At 49.9% G+C, this 16,808-nt stretch overlaps 1 protein-coding gene across 1 annotated transcript in view; it reads right to left on the bottom strand.

Moving 5' to 3' along the window:
* Positions 1-1,967: 1,967 nt before the first annotated feature.
* The window catches only part of DPYSL2 (dihydropyrimidinase like 2), a 54,572-nt gene continuing 39,731 nt past the window's right edge, over positions 1,968-16,808 (bottom strand). Inside the window, 7 exon segments of the mRNA XM_013296715.3 lie at positions 1,968-4,918; positions 5,546-5,711; positions 7,153-7,332; positions 10,175-10,345; positions 10,574-10,715; positions 10,875-11,031; positions 14,508-14,628. Coding sequence (XP_013152169.1) covers positions 4,827-4,918; positions 5,546-5,711; positions 7,153-7,332; positions 10,175-10,345; positions 10,574-10,715; positions 10,875-11,031; positions 14,508-14,628 — 1,029 coding nt within the window. The 3' untranslated portion in view covers positions 1,968-4,826.

Genomic DNA, 16,808 nt, shown 5'->3' with positions numbered 1-16,808 from the left:
CCCCCAGATTACCGCGGTGGAAGGTATTAAGCTGCAGAAACATTGGGGTTAGCGTGCAGGAAAAGAGCGCAAATTCACCTTGTCTGCTGCAAAACCGGTTGGGTTGGACAGAAGCACGTATATATGCCTTTATATAGATATGGATTGGCTATAGGTGTAGATATAGACATGCATGAGCTCTAGGTCAGAGTAGTCTTGGCTTTGAAAATGCTGCGCTAGGTCTTGGCACTCGCTGACACGGGAGAGCGGAGGGGCAAGCGACAGCAGAGGGGCAAGCGACAGCGACAATCGCTGCTCCCAACGCCCTGCCGCCAAGGGATACACCGACCCACCGTGCCTGCAGCTCCGATAACCCACCTCTCCTCACCAGCTGACAGCTCTCGTTCCAGGTCACCGAGCCAAATCCGTCGTCTGCTTCCTTTCTTCTCCTTTTGGCCGCTAATTCTGTACCAGTGGCAAGATCGGATTAGGTCCCCGTCGGCTCGTACACAGGCGGCAGCAGCCCAGTCCACGGGAGCCTGCAGAGAACCAAACCGGTGCAGGCGGAACGAGCCACCGCTGCTGCCAGGATAAGGAATTACCTGGATCAGCGCGTCGACAAAATACAGCTCTTCCTTTTGCCCTTCCGTAGCGGCCAGCCCGCGCTGCCCTAACTGACTGACCATCTTCCCAAGATTTCCCACCAGCCTGATGCATCAGTACACCCTGGGGTTAGACCGGGCTGCCAATGACCTCTTCCTGACCTCAAAAACTTCTGTATGCTTCAGTTGATATTTTTTGGCCTGTTCCAACATGGACCAGGTTCAGTGAGTCCCCGGAATTTATTTCCTGGGGAAGAGGGTTTCGTTCTTTCCAATTTAGGCGCTGGAAGAAGAAATAACGATGGAATAAAAACAAATGGAGGCTCTGCAGATGCGTGTTAGCTGAACAGCAGTGCTTCAGGCTGAATTTATCTTTCACTGGGTTATTATTGTCAGGATGAGCTGATAAATCTCATACACAGCCACCCGCCAACCCTGTTCTATGGGGTTTGGTTGCATATATGCTTGTTTCTAATTTAAGCTGCCAGTAGCCAAATAACTGCCTGGCATCGGCGACAGAGGATCCCCACATGAACCAGAAGTCCTTTTATTCGTGGATGACCGTTGCCCCTCCTCAACAGCTAAAAAAGGAAACCTCCATGGGGCAGGGGTGCCAGGTTTCTGGGGTGGAAGCTAATTGCATTTCCCAGGGTGCTTAAACGTTTGGTTTTGTTCAGATGAGGAACAAGAGCGAACCGTCGCTTGCGAACTCCGGCAGTGCTGAGAGGGGGAAGGCCACCGAGAGGGTTCACCTGGTGGGTGCAGGGATGTAGGAGCCAAGGGCCAGTGTGGCTGACGGCAGCGCTGGCTCTTCCCAAGCCCTTCCCACGATCCGCTGCCACCTCCCTCCCAGCATCACTGCTGCCACACGGTCAAACCAAACGCCACCACCGACAGTCGCGCTGGCGGTGTCCCAGCCGCTCTAACGCTCCCCGTTCGGTTACCGGTGTGTGTGGCTTCTGTTCAGGGCTGCGCTTTCTCTCCCCTCCCCCGCCGCTGTTCGGAGGGTCCAAGTAGAAACACACTGGAGGGCCGAGGGCTATGCCAGCAGTCTCAGCATCTCACCAGTGGATCTCCGCAACGGGGAGCCGGGATTTTTCAGGCGCCTGAAAATCCCGTTTTAAAGAGGTCACTGCCCTGAGAAGAGCCTCACTTTTCTCTAAAGGAAATCAGACAGCAGACCATTGATTCCTCTTCACCATCACCATCTTCCAAGGAAGGATGGGACCTTACCTTCCGCTCTGCTACCGCACACCTCCCTCCTACACAGGGCTACCACCAGCCTACGTTAGCACCGACCTCAGCCCCTTTTATCTGCTGAAGGCACCCGCCAAGGTAGGCAGCTACACCGAACACGTTACCACCTCGAGACACAGATGCACCTAGTGAAACAACAACATTTTGTCTTTATTAGGAGTTCCCATGGTAATATAACACAGAGTTCTTAAGGAATAAAACACAAGACTTGGGGGTGGGGAGGGGGTGGGGGGGTTTGCCATTGAGACAATGGTCAAATATCAGAACTTCTCTTTGTCTACACACATGATCAGCTTTAGCACTTACAGCTCCTCCACTCATGGTTCACAATCACAAATCCAAGGGTTAAATCCAGCTAGTATTAAATCCTACTTTTTTTTTATTATTATTTTTAGAGCTTCAAGTCACTGCGGTTAATTAATTAAGTCATCGTCTTTTTTTTTTCTTTAAGCATTTACATATGACATTCATTAAACAGACACAAAGCGGACGAGCTCTCACAGGAAAAAACATGCTTACATAGCCTGCAAAAATCTTTTTTTTGTGATTTTTTTTTCCTTTTGAAGAACAAATTAAAACTAAAAAGTCATCATGAGTCAGTGAAGGAAAAAAAAAAAAGGAAGACTTAAGTGAATACTGAAGAGCCGCAAGTGTTTTGCAGAATTGAAACGGATCTGCAATTCTTTTTTTTTTTCTCTCCCCAACTCGTTCAAATTGATTTAACATACAGGTGAAAAAAAATAAAAATGAAAATAGCCGCAATATATATTAAGTTCACGGATTACTTAACAAACAAAGTGCAAACTCTTTTTATGCAAAACTAAAAGACCCAAGAGTTAAACCTAAATGCAAAAAATGCATGGATGAATATGGCAAGTTTTCCTTAATTTTTGTGTTCAAAGGGGCCTAAAGGAATCAGGTGCTGAAGCTGGGAGGGTTTGGGTACCTAAGGAGCTTCCAGATCCTTTGCAAATCCCAGCATTGATACTTCAAAACAACAGATTTGGTACTTGTTTCTTAAAAGCCTTCATATACACAGTTTTTTCCTCTAAAAGAACCTGTAAACACCATTTAAAAAAATACTCGCAAAACATGGAAAAACAAGATCAATGGACGTGGCGAAGCACAAATAGAAGAGAAAGCAGAAGATGCAGCCAAGCGCCAGGGCGTACAGACGGTGGAGGTGATGCTGTCAGGCGCGGGTGGGAAAGCTCTGTGCTAAGAGACAGCCCAGGTCCTGGGGACCACCGAGCCCTCCTGCTGCGTCTCAGTGGGAATCTAATGGTGCAGGTGTGTCTCCACATCCTGAAAATAACAGACCTCAAACGCTAGGGCTAGAAGACCTTCAATCCCAGAAGATACTGAAACGTCGGGATGCCGCCAACGGCCACATACGCTGGGGCCCCTAAACTCATTCAAGGACCACTCGTGGCCTCTGGTTTCTCATCCGAGGAGGGGTGGGGAACGACCAGGCCCTCTCGTGAGTATTTGCACAAAGGCAGATTCCTGAAAGAACGAGTGGCTGTGCAATTCCCACCACATATGAGAGATTCTCAGCTGCTGTTGACCCACTGAGCTGCTCTGAAGCTCCCAGTACAACAGCTGGGCATCCTGGACTCGAACTGGAATTGCCACAGATGCTCGGGCACACGCTCAGCTGACCGGTCTTTTCAACAAGGGCTAAAGATAAGCTCTCATAAAGTTTTAAATAACCACTCACGGATGGCTGGGAGGGGGGAACATGGCTGCTACAGAGATCTTTCAAGCACCATGTTGCTCTTTGCCCATGGCTCCCTACTTCTCAACTTCCACCTCCAAGAACAGAAGACAAGCTAACTGCTAAAACCTTCTCAAGAGACTCCATCCCAGCTCCTCAGCTGGTTTCCAGCCCCTTTGTACGCACCAGCTCAAGACCTAGTACAGTGAATTGGAGACCACAGCTTATGAACCTGCTCTGTGACCTCCTGCTGCAGCTGAATGGCAAGCGTCGGCTGGAATGATGCAACCTAGGAACACCTGAAGTACCAGGGTGGCAGTGGCAGTGACACTGGCGGGAGTCTCTAACTTGGATGAGGTTCGGGAAGGACTGGGAAGAACAGGGAGATTCCCAGTTCTCAGATAAGGCTTCATAAACAACAATGGTACAAACATATTAAAACCACACACAGAGAAACATTAAAAAAAAGAAGTTTCCTCAAGGACCTAAATTCGCAGCAAAATCCAGAAGGAAGGAAAAAAAAAACCCAACAAAACCAAACCAAAAAAAAAAACCCAACAGAACCAAAGTCCCCAACGATGCTAGCTCACCTGCTGGCTGGGTGCCATGCGCTTTGTCAATCCCTAGTGCTGGGTCCTGTTGCTCTGGGCAGCAGCCAGCTATTGAGTGACCTCAAAGGTGACCTCAAAGGTGGGGGGGGGGGGGGGGATGGTTACAGACAGGCTGGGGTCTGCGTCCCTCCGTGCTCGCCTAGCTATTCTGCTGGAATACAGAACCCTACAGAATATCCAGTTAAAAACCCTTGAACTACTCTTCTGCATGACATTAACCAAAAAAAAAAAAAAAAAAAAAAAGCTGCTTTTTTTTTTTTTTACATTTATTATTTATTTATTCCTTTTTTTTCTTTTTTTTTTTTGCGTGTGTCTTAAAGGCAGCTCCCGGGAAATTCACTTTCTCCTTCCTTTATTAAAAGAAAGATGCTGAATGGGACAGAGGCCACGTATCTCAAACATCCTCTTTACATTTACTTTTGCGTGTCAGAGGTGTCAAAACAGGGCTTATTTCTTTAAATGTGTAAGGGGATGAGGGGGGGAGTGAGAGGGGTTTGTGAAGATGAGGAGGGAATCGGAGGGGACTGAAAGAGGTGCCTTACTTCAGCCCCCCCTCACTGGTTGCCCGCAGTAACTGTCACAGGCTCTAAAAGAATCAAGAAGGGTCTCCAGGTGCCCCCGTCCCCCGGTCCGCTAGGCGGGCACAGAAGGGGTCGGTCCTTAGCCCAAGCTGGTGATGTTGGCACGTCCGCCGGGCGGTGCCACGATGCGCTGAGTCGTGCGGCGCGGGATGTTGTCATCGATCTGTGCCCCTGCGGGAGAGAGCGGACGTCAGGTCCCAGCTGCCGAATGGGGTCTCGCACCGAAACCCACCGAGCCCTCGGGCCAGGCTCGGTGGGTTTTGGCCACACCAAAACCCATCATCTTCAGAAGAAAAGCCCTTACTGGCCCCCAGTCCCTTAATTCTGCTGAAACCTGTTCTGCACCAGTATCGAACACCCCAGCCACCCAGTCCTGCACAGACAACAGTCAGCCGAAAGTTCTTCCCTTGGCGAGGCTTTTTGATCCCTTTTTATCCTTTTCCCTTATTGCACTGAAGGGAGCACGCTGCGAAATCAAATCTGCCACACAGCAGATCCACAGCTGGCCACAGCTGGCAAACCGCCGCTGGAGTCGGTGCCATCTGCCCTCTTCAGCCACCCGGCTGAGAACCCAGCAGGGCACTCCGCACTCGTGCCAACGCAGGAAAATAAGCAGGATTTCATGACAGCTCCTGTGCTGCCCTCCTTGCTTCCTAAAGGGAGAATCTCCAAGCTGGAACCACCCCCCAGGCGCTCTCGTTGCCTCCCAATTACAGCAGAATTAACTCCAGGGTACGGGAGTACAAACAAGCTGTCATTTCCCAGCGCTAAATCATCCAGCCCCAGAAAGCGACGTACCGGACAAGCTGAATCCAGACTGGTGCAGGTTCCTCACGGGAGGGGCCTGCTGTTTGGCAGGAGATGTCTTAGCTGAAGACGCTGGTGTGACAGTCTTGGGTGTCACCGACACTTCGCAGACGGGTCCATCGTAGAGCCCCCGAGGCACGCCCCGCAGCTCCGCCAGCTGCGAGAGACAGAAGCAAGCATCCTTCAGGGTCAAAACAGGCCTTCGGACCAGAACTGAACAGCTGGCCAGATGTGGCTAAGCCAAAGGCACGCAGTTCAAGGTTTGTCTTTGGTAAGAGGATTTGAAAGCGCGCATCACCTCCTCCCCGCGGACCCTCGGGTGGTCTCTGAAGCAGCATGGCTAAAACGACACGGGCTCCGGACCGCCGTGGCTGGCGTGAGCAGGCGACAGAAGGCAGCCAGCCCGTCCCCTGCACCGCCAGGTCCACCCCTGAAGGACCTCAACCCACCCCCTGTTGTATTAAAGGCTCCAGACAACCCTCAAACGCAACTTATTGCTCATCCCCAAAAAGCAAAACTGCCTGACGCGGAGGCAGGTCTGCAGAAAGAGGAGCCGGGCTAGTTTCGTGCTGCCAGCTTGGGAGCTTTAGGTTGGGCTAAATGCAATTATTCCAGCTGAGATGCTGCCCAATTGGATTTATATGTCAGGCACATATTTCTGTGGGAGACCAGAACACAACACAAACCACGGATCTGTCCTCTGCGGTGCTCCATCCTCTGAGGTTGTCATTTTGCTAACTGGCAATTTCTTCAAAAGGACAATAAAGGAAAGATCATTTGCAAGGAACGTGAAGATTTACCAACGCTCAGCAGACCTAACAGAGCTCTGGGTTTGTCCAGGAGAGGGCAACACTTCAAACAGCAAAACATTTTTTCCGACTTCATCTAGAAATAAACCTCAATTCTCAGCAACTAAGCTGCATCAGAGCCCAGCGTCCCCCTCTCTGTCAGTTTTTACCAACTAAAGGCATATCCAAAGGCAGTTTCTGTTTTGAATGGGCGTATTTTAAAAAAACACTTTTTCAACAATTTTAGCCTCTTAAAAATAGAAAATTCTCACTTTTAAAACAGTCAGTAGGCTGTGCCTGTGACTCACTAGTCACCAGACAAGAGCATCTGATCATATCTGACGGAAGGGAAAGCAGCATAATGTATCTGTAACAATAAATTAGAATGCTAAATTCTTGTTGAAAGACTTGATAGATGAATGCTATCAATAACTTCTCTCGTGTGCATCAATAACTCGCTCTCCTACGGCAGGAGAAGCCTGCTGGGGCATTTGCAGATTGACTCACGTCCAAACTGGACGGCTCCTGGCCACATGGCTCTGTCTAGGTGTCCCAAGACAGAGAAGAATTAAAGAGCAGAAGAACGGAATTTGCAGAACATCCCAGCTCAAGCCAAAGCATGTTCCTGTCATGACTCAAGTGAATAGCAAAAATGAAAGGGGAATGAGATAAATATGGCTCTTATCCAGGGAATATTTTCTGTTGCAGAAGTGTGCGCCTGCGAGCCAGGGGACAGCATCTGTTTTCCACCCACTTTAACTCAGGAGTTTCAGTGAGAGAACAAATGTGCATCCAACCATTTCTACTCACCCTGCTCCTTGCTTTGATGCGCTTGTACACGAAGTCGGGGAACGGTTTCCTGGGGATATACCGTCCAGATCCCTCGGTGACGTGGAGATTCCCATCCTCCAGCACGATCTTCCCCTGGCTGATAACCACCAGGGGAGACCCACGGCACTCCATCCCTTCGAAGATATTGTACTCCAGAGACTAGAATAAACACAAAAATAACATGAGGCAAACATATTCATCCCAGCACAGCCCGCTGTGCTTTAATTAGCAACCACCAGTCATGCTAATTGCCAAAAGTTTAAGGGCAGATGGAAGCTAATTCAACAGCTTTCACCTGAGTTTTATATGCTGTGGTTTAACACAAAGGCTGGTCTTTATTATCAGTTTAAATTTATGAAGGATTTAATCACGCAGAATTTCCATTGCAGCAAGATTCATGAAGAGGAAATAAAGCTTCAAACGAGAGGATCTCCAAGCCCACCTCTTCCAGTGCATTTAGGCACCTACCTGTGCTGAACTGTGGGGGATTTAGGAGCCAAATCCAGTTTTATCCAAGTTCCATACTAAAAATAACTATCATTTTGAAAAGCTGTATTTCAAACAGTGTTTTGGTTGGATGGTCAGGACCGGGACAATCTTATTTTACTCTAATGGGATTTCTCCTCCTCAATTAACAGGATTGGAAACATTACACCATGGAAAAAAAAGAGAAGTTTTTAAAGGAATCCCTGGTAAACGTCCCACCCCTGAAGCATCCTGGAATGAGATGCGCTACAGCCATGTTATTTGGGGACTGTTACTCTAGTGACCATCTCCGAGATGAACACAGGTCTTTTTTACTGAGTTAATCATGAGGTTTGCTCTTGAAGTGTGTTGTAAGTAGGGGTAGGCTTGACTGCTGGTCTGCAATTAGCGAGAATGGTGGTTAAACTGACACTGAACCGGGTCCAGTCCGAAAAAAACCTGCGGTGGCAAAGGAGGAGGCTTGGTTACAAGCTTATGAGTTAGGCTGGTTCCAAGAACAACACCATCTCCCCCTCCAGCTCCTAACGTTTCCCTGCCAGACAGCGGCAAGAGCGGTGTGAATTCTTGGAAAATATCCGCATGTTGCTCCAGCATTTCAAAAAGTAACAATCATCCGATGCCACATAATCACCACGTCTCCCTGCGTCGCAGCAACTGCTCTCCCTGGCTTTCAAAGGGGCTTTTGTTCCATACTTGACCAAACCAGGATGCCTTGACTCGAAAAGCCTCACCCGTGTCAACGTCTCCTCTAACACGAGGCACACGTGCAGCGAGACGCGCAGAATTACAACGGGTGTAATGCCAGGTATAATAGGCGATGCAAGGAAGAGGAAGAGGCTAGAGCTGGACGTGGACAAAGAAAAGCTGTGATTTCTTGGATGTGCCTTCAAGCTCTAAACAAACCATGTGAAAACGAGAGCCCTTCAGCCCCCACAGCCGTGGCACGGCTTAAGGATGCAGCCCTTGGCAAGAGCCGAGCGCCATGTGAGGTCCCTCACACGGTGCAAGGGTCTCAGAGGGATCTGCAGCCCTTGGCATAGGAAGTCTTCCTGAATGGTCACTCCAAAAAGGACCTGGTTCTCCTTCAAGCCTAGCCCAGATCTGTGGCAGACTCATGGAGTCAATCCTGACGGTACCGGAGCATATCTGTGGAAGACAGAAGTCTCTTGAATTTTGTGTTAGGAAATTTGAAGAGTCTAATTCATTTCCTAAAGCCAACGGCCATTAAATGGCAATGACTTTCAAATACTCCATCCAGCAAGCTACTTCCAGCGCTCTCAGCCACTCCTAAGCACAAACCCAGGTTCAGACCATTAAATTTGGCACCGAACAATGGTACATCCCTGGGCTCCCTCCTCTAAGCTGTTCCCCTTCAGACCGGAGGTGTGATGAGCCTGGAAGCACCTCTAACCTGACTGAAGTGACCAGACTTCCGAGTCTGGATGCCTCGTTGGAAGTCTAAGCAGAGGCAGGATGAGCCCAGGCCATCTGTGACCAATTCTGACACAGAGTGAAGTCACAGAGAAGTGAACCAAACCTTTAAAAAATAATAAAAAAAAAATTCTTTGTGAATGTGCCCAGGGATCCAAGTGTGGAAGAAAATTTTGCTCCTTCAGCTCCAGAGTGAATGAAAGCATTCACGGAAAAAAGAACAAGGAGTTTTTTTCCAGGGAAACATTCCATAGGTTCATCGCCAGCAGTGAAACAAGTCGTCAACAAATGCAAACAGTGGTTGCTTTCTCCGAGACAGCGCTCGAATGTCACGGGGAGAAACCAGCCCTTTGCACTGGGACCATCCTGCAGTCTCCCACAGGGTGGACAGCTTTCTCCCTGCAGAAGCCAGCTATAAGATACGGGACACAGCTGCTGGCTCAAGCAAACGGCGCTTCTAACAGTGCCACCACAGAGCTGCAGAGGAAACACGGGGAAGGTCTGGTTAGTCTGGGTGTTGCCTCGTGCCTCCCTGTGCCAGCTAACTCTGGGTGATCACCCGTAAAACCACAGCGAAGTACCAATCCACAGACACGTACCGGCTCAGTACGTAGTGTCAATCCACTCAGACTCGTTAATCTGGATCAGATCTCCAGCAAAGGTGTCCACCAGCTGACAAGCTTCACTGACCCCAACTAGAAAAGGGGCAGTTCATATTCCTACTGCTAACAAGCTGGAAGTTCATCAAAGACACGTACTAAGAGGCCTTTTGATACGACGTAACATTGACAGAGCTCTCTGTGTGCCGAGATCCAAGCATCCAGCACTCAGAAAGGGCAGACAATCTCTTTGCTCCGAGGGGAGTCTCTGGGTATTCATGTGATCTCAGCTTTGGACTCAAATCATCTTCCCCTCTACTTACACAACTGAGCCGTACTGGGTGTAAGACCAGAGAGGGCTCGAGGCATCGAGAAAACAAAGCCCTGAGTTGTCATAAGCTCTGGTTCTTGGCAGCAGAGCCTGGCATTTAAGGAAGAGACAAGGAAACGAGCAGCAGAGCTCACGCGGTAGAAGACACCCTTACTATGTTATGAGTCTTGGCGGAGATTGTCTTGACGCTGTCAGGATCCCAGATCACCAGATCAGCATCCGAGCCCACCGCAATACGGCCCTTCCGCGGGTACAGGTTGAAGATTTTAGCCGCGTTTGTGCTGGTCACAGCGACAAACTGGTTCTCATCCATCTTGCCAGTCACCTGGGGAAAAGGCACAAGCAGTCACTGCAGCGGCCATGGCGGGGGGGGGTGGGCTGCTCTGGAAAGCACAGAGCTGACAGCACGGCAGGCTCCCTGCCACCCCCTCAGGGGCAAAACCCCAAGCAGAGGGAGCACAGCAACTATCTGGGGGAGACAATAACACGCTGCTGCAGCTCGTTCAGCTCTGACGCCGAGGCGCAGCCGAAGCCTATGACACACGTGACGTACCACAGCCTTATCCCAGATGATGGACATCCTCTCTTCGGTCCCGTTGGTTCCTTCAGGGATGAGGGTAAAGTTGTCCTTCCCCACAGCTTTCTGAGCAGTGTTGAAGGTGCAGTGGGCACTGCCAGTAACTTGGAGGTCTCCACTGGAAAAGACAACGGTAGGTATTTAAGACATTTTATTCTCACAAGTTTACTCCTGAAGTTAAAAGAGCCTCTGGCTTGCTGGTAACAACAGCTATTAGTTTTATCACGTGCTTGTCTCGTGATGAAGCACACGTATGAACCCGAAGAGCTCTACTCACCAGGACAGTAGCGAGTTGAGAAAATCAGGAGTGGTTGGGTCAGGACTCAGTGGTGGGGAAGTAACAAAAGCTGCTGCCTTAGCCCAGTTTTTGCTCCAGTAATGAGATCCATCGGTACCCAAGCTGGCCGTGATGGGCTCCCCATACACCACAGTGCCTACAGGACAGGGATACAGGCAAATCCACCGTGAGCACCAAGCAAGGTGCACCTCCAGCCTGGCTTCCAGGCATACAGCACCCTTCTGAAAAAGGACAAGTTGGGTAAGGTGTGCCGGCATCGCACGCCGCAGGGTCCCCTGGTACCTCTTAAGTATGTGATCATAGAGACACAACCTTGGACTGAATTCACTGGCCTGTGTAACCGCATGATCAGACACTGTTAAACCCTCGGCCCGTTCAATGCCCCTCGGAAACCGTGTTATGTTACTAGGGACGCGTTTTCACAAGCAAACTCTTAGTTTCACACGTGTATCTTGAGACCTCTAAAGAAAACACTGAGCGCTTTCCAAAAATCAATCTCTCAGACTACGCATCCAAACGACTAAATACCTGAGTTAATAATAAAGATATTGTTCCTAATAAGAGCTTAGAGCAGCCAAAAGCCCACGGTGCCTTCACCCAATTGCTGAGGTTGGCGCCGATTAATTGTCCTTGGAAGGGTTACTGTAAAGATTCATTGTGTTGTATCCTGGGCCAAGAACCTTATGGAAGATGCTGAGGGGAACTGTAAGACCATGAGGAGATCCAGTCTGATGTAGGCTGGGGAAGAAAAAGAATGAAAAAAGCAGCGCCTGCAATGTGTTTATAAATGTGTATGTATCAAAAACCTAATGGGGCTGGGTTTCTTGGAGCAGGCTCTGCGCACAGGTCAGGTGAGAGAAAACTAGTCAGGAAAGATTCCAGCCCACAGAGAAAGCCCATCACCGAAGTATCAGTGTTTCTAGTTCCAAAATGCAGCACGGGGAAACTGAGCCACTCCCTCAAGGGTACGTGGTAAATCCGTGGCAGTACTAGGAAATTAAAGTGGATCCTCCGACTCTCCGTCCAGTGCGCTAATCACCAGCGCATCCTTCCTCTTCATTAACATTTTTGGAACCACATGAAGGAACAGCGGATCCTTAAGGCCACGATGCTTCACAAGCTGGAATGCACCAGCAACATCTGCACGCCAAGCAGATGCAAGATGCTGCAACTTCAAAAGCAGCGCGAGCTGGTAGCCCCGCGGATCTGCTCACCAAACACAACCTTCCCGAAATCTCTGTTAAGCGCCCACCCATCTGGCTTCTGAGCCAGACACTCCGTGGATCCGTATCTGCCTGCAGAAGGCAGGGGTAGTTAAAAGACTCACCCTAAATACTGCAGTCAGGAAAGATGGGCAAAGGCAACGCCAGAACCGGTCAGCAGGGTCTTACAGGGTAAAGAAAACTCATGATCTTTGTTCCACCGTGTCGTCTGAGCTGTTAGGGCTACAGGCTGTAAGCTAGCTGGGAAAAAGTGCATCAGCCGAGGCAGAACAACGCATTAACCGGCTTCATGCTGCTTCCAGGACCACACTGGAAGAGGAGGTGCAGGAACAGCCTTTGTCGGGGGGATCCACCAGCGGAGGAAGAGGCCGTCCGACATCAGTTGCCACAACCAGGGTTACGAAATCAGAACAAGGCAACACACACGCTGGCTATTAACGGGAGGCTCGTTGTGGGCCAATACGTTGGGAGGATTGTTCTGCAGGGAGCAGCGTTCCGAGCTCCCAGATCTGCCAACGACAGAGTCTGCAGGGAATCTCCTCCGTACAAATGCCACCGGGAACATCTGGCTTTAAATAACATTCGTTCTTTTCCATTTAGCAAATCAATTCTGTTTTGTTTTCGCCTTGGACAGTCTTCAGTTATGTTTCCTCCGTTGCTTGGGAGGGCAACGCTAGCGTGTGTGGCCCTCCTGGGTTACCCAGTTGGGTGACTGCACAGCATTTAAATTGAATTATTTAAATAAAGGAACAGAGAATGGCGTGCCATGTATACCCCAAATTCTCCTTATAAGGAGAAAACACAATCTGAAAGAAAACTGCGTGTGCTAGTGCACGCGGGAGGCTAAGCACAGTGAATTCTGCGGATCATTCATCTGGGACAATCCCAGCACCTTTCACAGGCAGGGTAACATCCACCCAGGTCAGGGTGTGTTTTATGGCTTCTGTGACATCTTCTCTCATCTCAGCACCCCTCTCCAAGTGCCAGTTAGCAGACTCAGGGGACGGCAAACATGGCAAGAAGGTGTTTTTGTTGATGCTCCATTCCAGGGGTGCATCAGGTCTCCACTACTTTACCTAGAAAAAAGGAAGGGATGCTTCCCTGGCTCACGGGACCGAGTTGCACAATAACATCAAGTTGTTTTCTTGGGTAACGCAACACGCGGCCACTTTGCCGTGTCAACACATCTTCTCGTTGCAGCACGATCTCCAGTAATGGGGCTAGGAGAGGAAGGCTTAGCCCCAACAGCTTGAGCTGCTTCCACGCCACAAACAGAAAGAGATGCCTTGGAAATCAGTCCTCCTCCTCAACCCTGAACTCATTTAACAGGAATCAGGGGACCAAAATACTTCTGAGCCAATACACAAACACAAATCTGTTCTCTGCAGTTGGAAATTAGCTCTTCTTGCACCAAACACCCAGATGGAAAGTGATGTCATTTGTGTATCTATACAGGCTTATTTAGACTGCATGAAATTAAATCCAACCCTTCTGATGATAGAAGGGGGAAAATCATCCCTCCTGCTTACTCACCCACCCAGAGCCACTTTAAATAGAAATGAGAGATTTAGTCACAGAATAAAGCAGGAACGTTCACTGTGCTTTGTAACCCTTGCTCCCCGGGGGCAAGACAGCAGGGTCAAGCCTCGGGAAAAGCTACTGCATCACCCAGAGCGGTGCAGCTCCCTCACAGAGCTCGGTTACAGAGAAGAGATGATCCAAGGCAGCAGCACCCATGGCAGGTCTCAGTCTTGCTTCTTGCAGCATCCTCAGGCAGAGTTATCAGAGGCAATGGCAATTCCCAGCCTAACCCAGCCTACCGATCCCACCTCCTACTCGGATGCCAGGCTGTGAGTTACAGCACGTGAGGAGTATCTATTTCACAAGCAAGGAGCACAGGGGATGGCTGGAATCGGTAACCTCTGTGGCTACTCCAACCAAATCCAACAGGGCCCACGAGTCAAAACATCCACACCAGGACTCTTGGAATCACTTCTGTCCCCAGGAAGCAGCTCAGCAGAAAGCACCAAGGAAAGACCACAGCACCTGGAAGGAGGACACGGTTTGCAAGCTCCAAGGGGATTCATTGAATGGAGACAGCACGGAATTACTCTGCAGTAACATGAAGGTACGTGGCTCAGTGTAGGGGGATGAGCGTGAAGAGAGGGGCTCTAGGCTGAACAGAGCAAACAGCCTGTGGCACTGGTATGACCACTGAATATTCATCCGTGGGAGATGAGGCAGAAGCAGCTGCTTGGGACCTTTTAAAAAACAGCCTGGACGATAACACTGGAAAAAGAAACTTTTCCTGTAGGGATGAAGCTTATGTTGGCAAGGAGTTGAACAGCATGAGCTAATAGGGCGCTTCCATCCAAGGGAAATAACTTACCCTTTTTCCTGGCTTGAGCAATGACATCAGCAGCACTCTTGCTCATCACCTTGGTGATATAAAGGGGGCAGTTGGTTTGGTTGGCGATGGTTATTGCCCGGTTCACAGCCTCTGCCTCCACCTGAGAAACAAAGTCAGCAGCGGGTCAGTGACACCCCCTTCCCCTTCAGAGGGCGAACGCCTTCCCTGCTCAGCGGGGTGCAGGGCCACCACGAGAGACTTCCCACCTCTCCCAGCTCTGAGCCAGAAAACCGCGGTGCAATTCCAATAATTAAAACGACATCAAGCTGTAGGCCCCCTCTCATTACGACCTTTTCTGCCAGGTTGCTTCAAAGCTCCTCTGCAAGCAGACCAAGTAGTAAAATAACGCTCCAGGTGCTCAAGGTCAGAATGATTAAGCCCCTTTTCTTTAACCTAGACAAAAATAAGCAACTAAACGTTGACTCAACAAAACTATTCACGTCCCAGCCCACGCGGAAGAGAGATGCTGTACCACATACTCTGGTAAGCCACGTTTGCAAACAAGCTTCCTAAATTGTACTCTCCACTACAATATCTGGCTCGGGATCTGACGGCGTGTGAACCACCCCGTAAATGAACTGCTTTTTCTTGCATGTGTAGAGAGAGATCCTCAACATGACGGAGGGTCGCCTCGGAACGAACATCACCCCGCTGCAGACTCGTACAGATCACACAGCCTAATCGCAGCAGCCCAGGCGGCAGGTTTAACGGCAGGGTAATGCTCAGAGTGCCTGCTACCGCGGAGAACTGAGCCCGCAACACCACGGACACGTTCCAAGCGAACAACGGAGGAAAACTGAAAGCCAGAGCAATCAGCCACCCGATTCCCAAACGCAAGAGGCTACCAGCACCTCTCGTGGGACCCCAAACCTGCCCTACAGTGACTTATCAGAGGCCAGCTGCCCTAAGTCCTCATCAGCCCCAGCATGAGAAGGCACTGACTGCTGGCTCCCAGCACGGTGCTCCACCACCAGTACCACCTGGGATTCAGGACCCATCACCTTAAGAAACCGTGTCTTCTCCCAGCTGGGGTCCAAGCGCCCGGGACGGCGGCTGGGCTGCTCAAAAAAGACAACACTGAGCAGTTTTTCAAAGCAAACCGGCCCCCCCGGCCACAGCAGGTTGGTCTCTAGTGCCAAAAGGGTTAAAGCCCTAGCCTGTCCCCAGCCGGGGCTGGTGACTAACCCTCCCCAGGCAGGGTGATGTGCACAAGGGGAGATTTTCTGGCCCAGCTGCCCCAGGCAAATGGAAAAGGCTGCGGGGAAGGGTGTTTATTCCAGGAGACTTGACTGGAGTACGCCACACCAGCAGCACTTGCAGGGAAGACGGAGGCTGAAGGGAATAGCCAAGAAAAGCATACTTGTCCCTCCAGGCAAGGAGAGAACTCAGACAGGCAAACGCTTCCAAGCAATGGCATCAGTTTGCAAACTGCCCATTTAAAGCAGGCCTGTGCGCTGCCAGCACTCGCAAGTCACATTTCCACGCTGTGCCTCAGTTTCCCCACTTGCAAAGCAGGGATAGAACAACACGCAGCTCCAGACTTCTGGCCAAAAGGCATCTGAGCAACTGCTAAGCAGGAGGAGAGGGTTTTCTGCGCAGAAGAGAACAAGGCTGCTGAATTCATGCCTTGTGCCCAGATGCTACGGCGATAGGCACATAACAATAACCCAACGACTAGTCCAAAGGGGAATGTTTGCAATTACCAGTATGCATTAGAAGCCCTAGCACAGCAGTTCTCTTAGAAAAAAAAAAAGAGAGACATTTCCTGGAGCACTTGGACTGCTTGTGCTCGCAGCGTTTTTGTGGCTAAAATAAAAACAAGAAACGATGGATCGCTTTGAGAAGTCGTTACAGAACGATCTGAGCTATGAGGGGAAGAGTTTTCCAGAAAGCAATGGGTGATGCTGACTTGGGATGGCGGTATCTTAATTAAGGCTCCCTTGGCTGGCTGGAATCATGTGCTGGAATAACCATCACCTTGGCCCAGCCCAGGTTACTGAGGTGAGCTAAACTCATGAGTCAGCTGCGAAACTTCAGCCTTAATTCATGCCTTCTGCTCCACCTGGGAATTCAGAAGATGCGTACGCTCCAAGACACAAACGCACGCGGCCAGACCCTGAGTGCTTCGCTCTGACGTCAGCCTCACTGAATCGAGTGGGAGTTTTGATTTAAGAAATATTTTAGACTTGTTCAACAACTCAGGCTCGTTTGCTGTAGACAAACTTAATTCAGGGGATCTGAATTAAGCAGCTCTTCGGTAAGATGACAACCACCATCAAG

The sequence above is a fragment of the Falco peregrinus genome, chromosome 17, assembly GCF_023634155.1.
Source record: "Falco peregrinus isolate bFalPer1 chromosome 17, bFalPer1.pri, whole genome shotgun sequence".
NCBI classification, from domain to species: domain Eukaryota; kingdom Metazoa; phylum Chordata; class Aves; order Falconiformes; family Falconidae; genus Falco; species Falco peregrinus.
The sequence above is the reverse complement of the archived record's forward strand: the minus strand, read 5'-3'. Positions and strand labels throughout refer to the sequence as shown.